The sequence below is a fragment of the Amblyomma maculatum genome, chromosome 1 (assembly GCF_055883805.1).
Source record: "Amblyomma maculatum isolate TAMU_Amacu chromosome 1, ASM5588380v1, whole genome shotgun sequence".
In the NCBI taxonomy this organism is placed as follows: domain Eukaryota; kingdom Metazoa; phylum Arthropoda; class Arachnida; order Ixodida; family Ixodidae; genus Amblyomma; species Amblyomma maculatum.
Genome location: NC_139344.1, coordinates 104,430,455 through 104,443,218, shown reverse-complemented (window position 1 = coordinate 104,443,218; position 12,764 = coordinate 104,430,455). Strand labels below are relative to the sequence as shown.

Here is a 12,764-nt window from a genome sequence, read left to right as displayed (position 1 = left end):
CATCTTAGCACGTCCTTAATACTTTCTTTGCAAACATTTGATGCAGCCGCTCACAGGGACCCACAACACTTGGCCAAACGAACAAAGCGGCACATGACGTCCACGCAACGGCTGTGGGATGCTTCTGTCTAGTCAACACAACTAGTGCAGGAACAGAACAAGGACAAGCAAGGGCACACACAGCCCTTGCTTGTCCTTGTTCTGTCCCTGTGCTATTTTTGTTGACATGTGTTACACATGTGTTTCCAACAAGCCCAAACTGCCACCTTAATAGATTCCTGTCTGGTCCGATGCAGGCACCTATCTCTGCTGGTACATCTTTCTCTTCAACAATCCCCGTTCACACATACTTTTCGCATTCAGTCGGTCTGCATCAGTGCCTGCGGTATACAGTCTACCAGTGCCCCAGAGCGATCTTGGAGGCGGTTCAGGGGAGGGAGAGAGGGGGGGGGGGGGGGGGGGGCAAAAAAGAAAGAAAGCTGGTTGTACTACTAGCTTGAAACAATGAACCTGGCCGGGCAACACGCACGGATACACCAGCGGAATGCATTCCACTAACTCGCCCCTCTTCAGAAAATACTGCTTTTTTCTGTTTTTACGGCAGGCTTTTTTCAAACATAGATGGGTCCACGCTAGATCCGTTCTGCAGTGAGACCGCAAACCTCACCAGGCATCGGCCTTTCGCTGCAGGCCAATTGTTCCCTCACTTTTTGTCAATGAAGCAAGTCTTACAAACACCTGAACGCGTCCGTTCAATACGCACTAAAGAAAAATCTAAAACTAAAAAGAGGAACAGCGAGAGCGGGCCAAATGCTTCAGAGTGCTCCCCTCCTGTGCTGCAGCCCAGCATCTTAACTGCTTGTATTCCTTTATCAAAATATGGCTGCTGCAGCTGAAAAGAAGTTATTGCTTTGGTTCAGTGCACTGGCTAATTAGCAGCCAAGCATCATTTTGCATTTGTCTCGGTGCGATTTCAGCCGCTGGTCGTAGAGAACCAGACTCTGCCGCTTTTCTTTTATGAAAGGCTAATCATTACACAGCGAAGAAGCTTTCACACTTTACATCATCAAGCTGCGGGCAGCTACAAGCGACACAGTACAAATAGTCTAACCTCACTATAACGAACACGGATATAGCAAATTATCGGATAAAAAAAATTAAAATCAAAGTTTGGTTGGTGCGTGCTTTATTTCTATAAGAGTTTTTTCTGTACAACAAAACGAGAAAGGAGCCGGAAAAAATGTCTGTGACAAAAGGCTACATTGAGAGCTTCAGGCAACTCGTCTATTTCACGGGCCTCGGTGAAGACACACATCTGCTTTAAATAAACTGGAGACTTTGCACTGCAGAAACAAAGCATCGCAGATTTTTCTGCAAAGAAATAGATTTTGTGTCTTGATGGCCAACTTTTTTTTTAGTCTGTGGTCCACTTATTACGAACTTCGGGATATAATGAATGGAACCCGTGTGACGCTCAGGTTCGTTATAAGCGGGCTCGACTGTATTATTTTATGACAAGTTTCAAACCACCTGCGTGACACCCTCAGCAGTGGTCTCCTTTCTGTGGCCATTGCCACACATCAGTTGTCATATTCCACCAAAACAGCCGAATATCGCTAAGGGGTTGCATAGACTTGCCTTCTCAAATGCAGCAGGATCATCATCTTTGCGCAAGCCAACCAAGCCATCCAAGGTGCAGAAGACGGCCAGGGGACGTATCTCAGAGAGCTCTTTGGGAATCCTCACCAAACCTTTCTCATGGTTTACCTCTTCGCAGTTCCCGTAGTCCATGTACTTTACATAACTCTGTGTGCATGAAGAATGCAAAAATAATAATTAGAAAACTTTATATAAAAACAGAGGATCCAAATCACAGGCTCAAGGTGCACACAAGTGACTTATTTATGAGTAGAAAAGCAACCCCCTGCAAAATGGTCCCACATCTTCCAGTTTTACATTAAAAAAGATTTGCTCAGCATTTTTTTCCCCCTCTCACACAGAAAAAAACTCAACAGACACTACTGGATGGGAGCAGCTGCTGAATAGTCGAATTAGCAGAATAGCAATTTGGAAGGCACATGTGAAATTGTAATGACCAACACTACTTCGCACAAAGCATAACTTTATTAATAGGCTAATAGTGTACTGCACTTCTGAACCTAGACTGCATTATGTGCACAAATCATATGGGACAGAATTTTCCAATTTTTCAGAAGAAAAAAAACTCGCAACACATTATTTTTTAATTTGAAAAGTTTTGAGTTGTTTTTTTTTTTTTTCACAGTATTAAAATCTTTGAGTCGAGTAGTTAATTTTCAGAAATTGTAAACATAGCGAAAAAAAAAAAACAAACAGAGACAACACAACAGCATGTTCCCTGTCACTGTTTTTCTGAAATGGTGCACTTTAAATTAAAAGATGTTCTTTTTCCTGTATAGGGTTACATGCACCTCTTGTAAACAATTTTTCAGCAAAAAGACATGCATGTTTTCTTTTCAGGAATACCTGCTTTCTACAATGTAGTATTATGGCAAAATTTAGGTAGTCTTAATTAGGCATTGAACAAAATTTGAAGCAAAGAAAAGTTTTTTCTTTCAAAAGCCATGTTACTTACTGAAACCTTGCAAAGTGACATCTTTAGGGGAATAAAGTTACCAACTAGCAAAGCCCCACTGGCCCACTCATCCTGCTGCCTTTATGGTATCCTTCAGCTCCAATGTGGAGAACTATGTTAATATTATCCCATAGTGTCAAAAGTACAAAAGTTTAGTTAATTTATTTATTTAATCATTTAGTCACAGAAATTCATTATGAATATGTCGTCTGCCTTGCTGTACAATCCACATATACAGACCGCACTGCTGCATGGTAGGAAAAATAAACATCGATAAATAATGAAGAGCAAAAAGAAAAAAAAAATTAAAAAATGCCTGATATATAACGTACTGCAAGCAGACCAACCAGCTAAAACTGTGCACAAGCAGAGATTTAACAGTACATTGCTGTGTTTAATAGCAGCCATTTAATAGCACTTGCCCCTAAATTGAAATTATGGGTGGCATATGTATGGATTGGTTGCACGATTATTCCCCCAGCAATACCAGATGAGCATTTTATCAGTCATTAAAAAAACAAAAACAAAAAAGTCTCCAAGTTAACTGCTACATCCCAAAGGCTTCTCTTCACGGCACTAATGAGTCGTAAATCCCAAATAGTGGTCAAAGCCAGAAGTTAAGTAAACCTTGCACAAATCGTACAGAAATATTCCTTAAAGGGCAACTCCGGGGGGTTTTGACATTCGAATATTGTAGTGAAACTTTTACCACAGGTTCTCCCCTCCGTCCTGACGCATTCTACAAAATTTGGGCGCCGAACGATAATCCGTTCACGCGCAATACGGCTTTAAAATATGCCGTTTTCATGGCTTAAGTTGAGAGTATTTCTGCGGGCAACACTGAGTTTCTGACGTCACAAACAGTACACAGGCGTTAATGTCCACTTCCCGCGTGATTATGAAATTGTGAGGCTTATATTGAACTACCTCAGACATTTTATGCAGTGCGCGTCATGATTTCCATACTTTATTTTCACCATCCAACGCACGTACGAGTGATTTTCTAATACTGAGTGTGACGTCACCATTTCGTCAAATGGGACGTCGTTTCTGGCCGTGAAATCAGTTTTGGTTTCGATTTGCTGTTTTTCTTTTTTAAAAATACTTCCAATTGGAATTTTGAAAAACGATTTTTTGTGTTGGAGTCAGGACGTGCCGAGGAATGTAATTCAATTAAAAACACAAAATGATGAAAAAACCACCGGAGTTGCCCTTTAATTCCAAACCAACTTCAATAGTTCCTAATACCTATTACATTTTAAATCACTAAATATTCATGAAATCTGGTTGCCACTCTCTCTTGCGCGCGTGGTGTGCGCGTGCGTGCACGGGGGCCTTTCTCAGTACATTATATAGCCTAAAGCTCCCCTATGTTACAAGAAATCGCAAGCGGCAGTGTTAAATCAGCTAGCTTAATAGAAAAAAAAAAAAAAAAGTCTCTCAACCTGAGTAACAATGGAAATGGGAAATATTCCTTGCAAGAACATGGTTTGAAGTACAATAAAAAGCTGGTAAGTTGGCTTTTGCTTTCCAGTGCAAAAGTTATAAACTCCATTGATGGGCAAGAAAAGGAGGGCAACACAGATCAATTTCTCAGCAGATTTATTACACAACAGAAAAGATATGCCACTCTCCTAGAAAATAGATGTGCTGCCTTCGCAGCATAAGTTTCAAAATAGCAGCAACACACCGTTTCGCTTTTTAACACACTCTACAACTTTATTACAGTAAATTCTTGGGCTTAAAGGGCAACATTATGAATTCGCGACCCTCATACATTTCTTAAAATCCCCTCTCTCAGGTACAAAAAGCTGCATTTAAAAATACCAAGTCGAAGGATTTTAAAAAGTAAAAAAAACAAAAGTAGGTTGTCTAGCCTACGACGTCACGGGCATGGCCGCAAAATCAATTGTGCACACATTAATTACTTAAATTTGCAGCATTTGGCGCAAATGACTAGAAAAGTAAGGGGAACACGCTGTGAAAGTTCAGCAAGATCTGGGGAGGTTGAAAAACTGCTGGAGCTTCAATTTAAAATGTCTTTATTCAGTCGTATTGTAATAATATGGAGTTTATTTTACCCATCTGTAGTGTACATTTTTGCCTCAATCACACAATATGCCCTGCATATGAGCCATAGAAACAGGAGCACAAGTTCAAAATAAAACAAGGCATAAAGTTTCATTTTTTAAAATCAAATTTCCTTGTCTTGAAACCATATTCACTTTTTTTCATTGTTTTTAAGACAAAGGAGAGCAACAAATGGTCAATTTGATTGAAACACTTGATTTTTCTTTCTCTGATTGCTGGATCTTCTATGCATACACCTTTTCAATAATTGGTCGCTGGGCACTGCGCCATAGTACTGGCTGGACTTCATTTTGCACTTGTCACTAGCACAGTGGAAGCTGCAGCAGAACCTATTTTTCTGCAGTCCAGAGAGGAGGCGTTTCGACATCTCCCTTCCACAATGAAAAGGTCTTCTGAAGAAAAGTTAGTGAAACATGCAGAAGCAGTCTAGAAAATTACACCTTTTTACTTATCGTTACAAAAATTGCAAGCAAATTGTGCTTCTCATGGTCCTGGCCCACTACAGATTCCATATCTTTCTGATCACAAAGCATCCATATATCACCACACAGAGGAGAGATCAGAGCTTCCTATGTTGCAATGCCACATTTTTCTGGCTGAATGCAAAACCAAACAAGGCAATAGATAAGGCAAATGAAAGAACAGACTTCAGCTTAACAGATTTCAGTATATTTGGAACAGCATTGAAAATTATTTTTTAAAGAAGCACTTTTATGAAAATTTTATTTTCATCAGCACTGAGCACCTAAAAGAACCGATAGCTTTATTGCACATAGCAGGGCTCTACGAACTTGACACTAAAATGTTTCTGGACTTCTTTTTTAATGTGCTATGGATAAATTTACTCACGCATGAATTGTAATTAGCACTTGTAACCAGCTAGCTTAAAATAAAATAAACTTCTGAAATCTGCTTTAAATATTACGAACACTTTAATTGTAATATGGTTGCATTTAACACACAAAAATAATGAAAACAACACCCCCATCACCTCTAGCATAACCTGGCTTAAAGGCAAGTAAACCTTCATCCCATTCCACTAACCACTGTTATGCATGTTTCGACAGCCAGCTTTTGACAAAACTGGATGCCTCGTGCTGCCCATAACCGCGTACCAGGGAGGTCATTAGAGTTTTTAAAACATAGCATCAGGAATTTACACTTTTCAATGATGCTAAAATTAAAGAATTTTGCATTTTCAGTGTTACAGCTGGACCCTTATAATTTAAAATAAATAAGACTACATAAAACATTTTAACTGGGCAGTTTTTCAAATGGCCCCAAAATGAAATAAAAAACACCACTAAACCAAGCACAGCACAGGAGTAAAGGCGCCGCCATTCAGTCAGAAAAAACAGTCGGTGTTTTACATATAACTTGTCAAGTAGTCGATTTGGACACCTGAAAAATATCTTCACATCACTCAATATTAATCAGTCATCTGAAAAATCGTTTGGCAGCTCTCTGGTATGTCTATATTCCTGGTACCCTCAGTGCACACTAGAGGCGGCTAAGGCTGGGAAATTCATAAATCAGCTGCACCACAACCGACAGAGTTCAGCCACAGCTAAAGCGACCAAATAAGCTGGACGTCATTTGCAGATGTTAAATGATAAAGTTCCTGAGAACAGTGCATGTTTTGTCTTTTTGCATGTTCTTGCTAGCCCTTTTTAAAATGCTGCCTTTGAGCCTGTTCCAAAGACTTCCATCCGCTAGGACTCCCCTAATGAGTACTTACATGGCTCACTCAACTTCCTGCAGCCAAAAATTCCCTAAGTGCATATATCCGAACTTGCTATTCTGTGAAGTTTCATAAATCTCAAAGAATGCGGGATGTTTAAACAGTGTTACATAGTTTTCCTTGATGCCAGAGCACAGTCCTACTTTTAATTTTTCCAAGTTTTGAAATTGGCATAAAACTAATGACTAACATAAATGCATTAGCAGACCTATTTTTCGGAATCCAATAATTTGGACTTGAGCGATATTTTGGAGTTCATTCAAGAACCGTAACGTGCCCCATATGAACATGCACATTTTCACAACTGATATTTCACTCTATGGTGTCCAAAAGTTAAAACTGTTGGGACCAAATTTGGCACGAGCAATACGGCAGAGATCGATCATTTTTTAGCCTAAGGCTCGTTCTTTCTGCATGACATAAACGCAAGGGGGCATATTTGTCAGAAACAGGCAGTTTTGCGCGGCCGTGAAAGCTAGGTGAAGCAGTCATTCGGACAGCCTAGTCGCCATAGCTCCGACATAGTCATTTGAGGCAGCGGCAGTAAGGAAACACTCGCCATCATAATCACGGTAGGCTACAAAGAGCGCGCAATCAGACCAAAAATAGAACATGAGCATCATCCGCCGCGGCTCGCTCAAATGGACTGTGCTAACTTTTTCCCCATGAATTTTATCTCGCAGTTTTTGCTATTGGCATTACTCATCGAAACTGAATGCTATTGCTCTGCACAGCCCGTGCATACACTCGCAGCATGAGCATGATCTGCAGCTGCGTCACAGTACTTCGTGAAGTGGCATGAACATGATGAAAGCATGACTGGCCGAGATATTCTAACTGGAGGGTTGTAATGGCTACCGTTTTGCACGATCCACTTCTGCGGGGCACCACAGCACACGTGGTGACTTCTTTGAGATAGTTGCATGCTTCTCGGCAACGCACATACCTGCCCCGTCGGCAACATCCAGCGCACGTGCACTGGCGGCTGGGCCTGCCATATTAGATCGCGCTAGCAAGAGTGCAGCGCACGGATGCAGATCAGAGTAGCAGATCGCGCTATGTTATAACGACTGACTACCTATTATCAACATATGAACGAAGCATCGACATCAGGGACGGTGAAGTTCATGACTTGTAAAGGTGACTTTTCTCAAAAAAGTGATTAAGTTTATGAATTTTGCGGACTGTTCGATTATTCGAACCATTTCCCAGGTCCCACTGAGCGCGAAAAACAGTCGGCTAATGTATTAAAAATTAGTATGATGCAGAAAAGGATTCTCATACTACTTGACTTTCAATCCCAAGAGGTAAATACCTTATCTTTTGGCACAAATTGCAGCAGGCTGTACATATATGTTCATACAGAAGCCTAGTGAAATCATTTTACACACCATGATACCTGTGTAGCCTGTGCACGTCTATCACATCTTACAGCCGACAAAATAGAGAAACCATCTATACATATTTGACTGCCCAAACGAATAAACTTGATAGTAATTTAGTTTAACGTGTAATATGACATTGTAATTATGATACCAGCTATTGTTTGATGACAGTCTATTTCTTTATCTTCAAAGGAGAGCACATTACTGAATACACGAGAAATATTAGTCTCTTTTACAGAGAAGTTATGCACTGCAAAGTCGGAAGCCTGCCTTTATTAGGCATCAATGAGTAGCAAGCAGATTACTGTGTAGCTGAAACACAGAAAAGAATCATTTACTACAAATGACACTATGAAGGCGTAAACCAGATTTCAACATTTTTCACCTATTAAGCAGATCCAAAAGGCTCCCAAGATGCCTTCAGTTCACAAAAATTTTCTACTGGAACTGAGGCTTACAAACAGAATGCTGGAAGTAATAGCATTAGGTACATTCAGGTGCAGTCAAACCCACTTATAACAATATTGCTTAGAACAATATATTGAATATAACAATGAACTAACGCAGCACCGTCCGAGTCTGCTATGTTAAAATAAACTGGTTATAACAATGCTGTGTAGCAAATCAGTTAAAATCATTAAATATGGTCACTAGGAACCAACAGTAAGAGAGACAAAAACAAATGCTACAACCTCACGAATTCTTCCCTTTCTGCCATTACCATTTCTCAGTCCTGCAAGCTCATCGAATTTTGCGTCGTTTCTTGTCGAAAGAGGGCTTCGTTCAGAATGCAAGTGATGTGAATGTTCGCAAAGCTCCTAATTACGTAATGATAACTGTGGCGTGTCGAGACTTGAATTCTTGCATGTTGACGGTGCATAAAGATGATAAGGGGCTGTGCAAAAGACTCCTTACAGAGTCCCCTCGGAACTTCACTTTTGCTAGACTGACAGTCAAAGCAGACTCAATATATTCTCTGTAGTTCGCCATTCCTTTCTTTTTTTTTTTCAGCATAACCTGGTTATAACAATGATATTTCATTGGCACTTCAGTATTGTTACAGACCTTATGCAAAATTGCTGTCATCTGTCAGACCTTCAGCGAACCACGCCACGCGACGCCATAAAAAGGGTTGAGTGAGTCAGCTGCACTGCTGCGGCTACTGGCGTCACACTAGCTGCATCTGTTTTGTGCTACGGTTTTCATGTTATTTTCTTGCATTCAGAGCAAAAAATTACAGAAGAATGAACAATGGGCTTGTACATGCTGCCTACGTTCCCATAAGTGGTACTGCAGAGTCAAAAAACCTTGCAAACTGCAACATAGCGTAACTACAGAAGGCGAAACCCGCGTTGCCACTTCCAATTTCCCTCTCTGCCCTGGCGGATTCCAAACACACTGCTATAATACGCCTCCATGAATGAGCTTGATAATGCTTCCGGGTTTAAAACACGTCTGCGATGCAATTACATTGAGTTGGCCATTGCAGGAGGCTTTCGAGTAAAGTGCGGGCCAGGATCAGCGCAGGCCTCAACCGTTGACATTCCATAGTATGTTGTTTGAACACACATACATGAAGGGGCTTGATATTGTCTTTTTTTTTTAAATGTAGAAGCAGTGCCTATTAATCACCTTGCTGCGATGGGCCTGAAAGCGTTCACAATACAGCTCGCACAGTACTGTTAACATGCCCTCTCTAGACATTTAGAGGCACATATCTCATTAGCGTGTAAACAAGCAAACAACTCTCAACAACATGAATTTGCCAATGAAATGCAAAAGGTTAACAACGTGATTCAGCGCGCACTGACCCTTCTCAGGTAGCTCGATCCTGTCACAGTCATAAATAATCAGGGCTCCATTTAGTGAACAATCGATACATAAGCAGATGCATTATCGATAGAAAATCAATACCTTAGCCTGCTTAGTCACATCGCCGGCCATATACACAGACGCAATCTCAAGTGTGAACGTGTATTCGAGCAATGCATTGTGGAATAAAATTTAGCATTCGAATTAAAGAGAAGTCTGGCACCTTTGAAGCCCTGAAACGTTTTTTTATCTCCATAGCTGAGAATATACATATGTAAAAAATCTCTAGACCGCATGTACGCATCTCACAGTAAATTCTGGGATGAGTTGTTGCTCTTGATTTGTTAGGTTTCTTGCAACATTTCTGCAGGCATTTTACACGAAAAGGCTATAAGAAATCCTTTTACAAAAAAACGTAACACACTGTGTGCAATCAGACTAAATAATGCACCAGTTTACAATTTAGGCATGGCGTTGAATGCAAGAGCGCCTACCGCACGACCATGGACAGCAGATTAACACAAGCCAAAAGACCAAAAAAAAATCTCAATGGGTATAACTTGCTGCTTCTTTTCTTCGCAACATTATTTTTGTTTTGCACACAGCAAGGGACACAACAATATGCTGGCATTATCAGTTACAATGAGCATTAACTAAGAGACCACGCAACCGCCTATACTATTCTGCTTACCAGTCCTTGGTTCAGATAAACATGGCGGAAACATGCGCGCCGGGTCGCAAGATGGCAGCACTTTTGCATAAGGTCTGTAAGTGGGTTTGACTGGAGCATCATGTTTAAATCTTAACAAAACGTCCTTTCAAAGCATTGCTCAACCACGCAGTGATGGCACACGTATTTCACACTATCCTGCCTTCTGTCCACAAAAATCCTATAACCTTCGGCAATATTCCCCAATGTCATTGCAAAAAAGAACAAAAAAAAAGGGGGGGGGGGATTCCAATCGCAGAACCAGAGGAGCAATTCAACCACTCCAGGGAAAAGCCGTGGCTAATATACCACACACATAACTACTGGCCTGTTCAGCACAATATGTTGCAACTTTGTCTTCCAAAATGACTTAGGACCCTGCCATCTTGTAAAGGACACATTACAAGCCAACTTGTGTTGCCTATGTGCATTCGTGCCCTAGCCTTATGTGCATAAGTTTTGGTTTTGCTCTATAGAAGCGGTCTCAAACTCCTGACGCGGACCGCATTGAGAAAATTCCGTCCTTTGCAGGCCAGGAAGTGGAAAACGATTAAAAATAAAACTAAAAACAATAAATAATAAAATAAATAAAGATCAGCATAATCACTTTATTCCCAAACCACATTCTCCCATTCTTCAAGGAAAAACAAAAGCGGTGCATGCTACCTTCTACCTTAACGGCGGCCACTTTAAGAAGGCTTGGGGAGAGCTGCCGTGTGTGTACAATGAGCACTACCACTGTCACTTACCCACAAAAGAAAAAAATAGATTATGTATATGGCGAGGACGGGTTGTCCAGTACCTTGCTCTTGAAGGCAGCTAATGTCTGTCCAAAGTTCATGCAGACTAAGGAATCAGTACCTCTCTCCTTCTCAAGAAAATGTGTACAGTCCAAGGACGAGACGTTTCAGCTGATCTTAGTCCTAAAATGAATTTGGTGGTAAATCTGACTCGTGACGCTGGCATGAGCTTTAGTAACAAGGAATTAAACTTTTGGAGCCTTAAAGTATTATGCGGTGCGCCGCACCACATAGCATACAGCCTCCAGACCGCGTGTTGACCACTAGTTTATAGTTTAATATCCCAAAGCAATACCGGCCATGAGGGACAACATAGTGGATGACTCCGGATTAATTCTGACCACCTGAGGATTTTTAACATGCACTGACGTCACACAGTACACAGTCCATTAAAATGCTGCCATCATGATGCCTATAAATATCTCCAAACTTCCAAAAGAAGATGATTAATGAATGCAGTACATGCAGTGGCATAGAATGAGCACAGGCACACGGAAATGTATTTTGAAAACTGCAGCAAGAGCAAAACAGGTGCGTTGTGCTCGAAATATATGGGTTGACACAGGTTTACGTGGTTCTGTGCTTAAACAGTAACCAGTCACCGCCTGACTTTTTTGCGAAAATAGCGCAGATATTCTGAAGAGTATGAAAACGTTCACTAAAAAATCTCTTTGCTGCAAAAAACTTGTTCAACAGAAGCAGTCTCCAACTTTGCTATTTCCTGCATTCCATCTCTGGGCAATATCAGATTGTGATTAAGCCAGAGTCCTGTCTGTCACATCTGCACCAGCTCTCATATCACCAAAATCACACTATATAAAAGGGCCACACACCACGCTGTAAACATATCAAAACAGACACCCCTTGCCACTCTGCCCACAAGGCGAATCAAGAACATTGTTTCCTAAAAACGCAAAGGCGGACATCAAGCAAACCCAAGAAAAATGAGGTGAAGTGAGCCCCTCCAGCTGCGTCACCAAGCACCCCTACACCACAAGGCAGCTAGGACGCTACCGCCTTCTCTCTTTCAATGCCAATTGTAGGCCATCTTAATCCATGTTACTACAACTGAGCCACTTTTGCAGCTTCTCACACAGAGTCACTGGCAATCGTGAGAACCATACTGTAGTAAAGTCTTGCTTCCATAGCAAAACGGTGCTGAGAGATGCGGGGTAGCCTTGCTCCCAAGACATTTTTTGTCTCGTTTTACTCGTAGCTTACCTCTATTCAACTTAAGGAGGGAAGCATTTAAATCGTAACTATTTTTTCCCAGCTTTCACTGTAAGAAGGATGGAGAATTTAGCAAGTTGGTATTGGTTCATATTGGAAAGGTACAGCGCAAAAAGACAAGACAAAAAGGAACATGACTGACACATGTGTGCTGACTCGCAACTAAATTTTATTGTAAAGCAACACATCTTTAAAGACCTCCTCAATGCTTACAAACAAAACTATCGAAGTGGCGTTGCAGTTGTTTGCAATCCCACTGCAGGCAAAAAGCATGGGAGCGGCACTGTGGCCAAGCTTGTCAAGAACGTGTTATTGTAGTGTGCAGGCACCCTTTTGACAGATGAAATAAACAAGTGATCAGTAGGTTTACATGAGCCCCAGA

The 12,764-nt window shown here is 41.1% G+C and overlaps 1 protein-coding gene across 1 annotated transcript in view; it reads right to left on the bottom strand.

Moving 5' to 3' along the window:
- The window catches only part of LOC146203401 (serine/threonine-protein kinase 31-like), a 237,328-nt gene that overhangs the window by 157,029 nt on the left and 67,535 nt on the right, over window positions 1–12,764 (bottom strand). Inside the window, exon 6 of the mRNA XM_084588737.1 lies at window positions 1,639–1,806. Within this exon, the coding sequence (XP_084444863.1) occupies window positions 1,639–1,806 (168 nt within the window). The remainder of the gene's footprint in view (window positions 1–1,638; window positions 1,807–12,764) is intronic.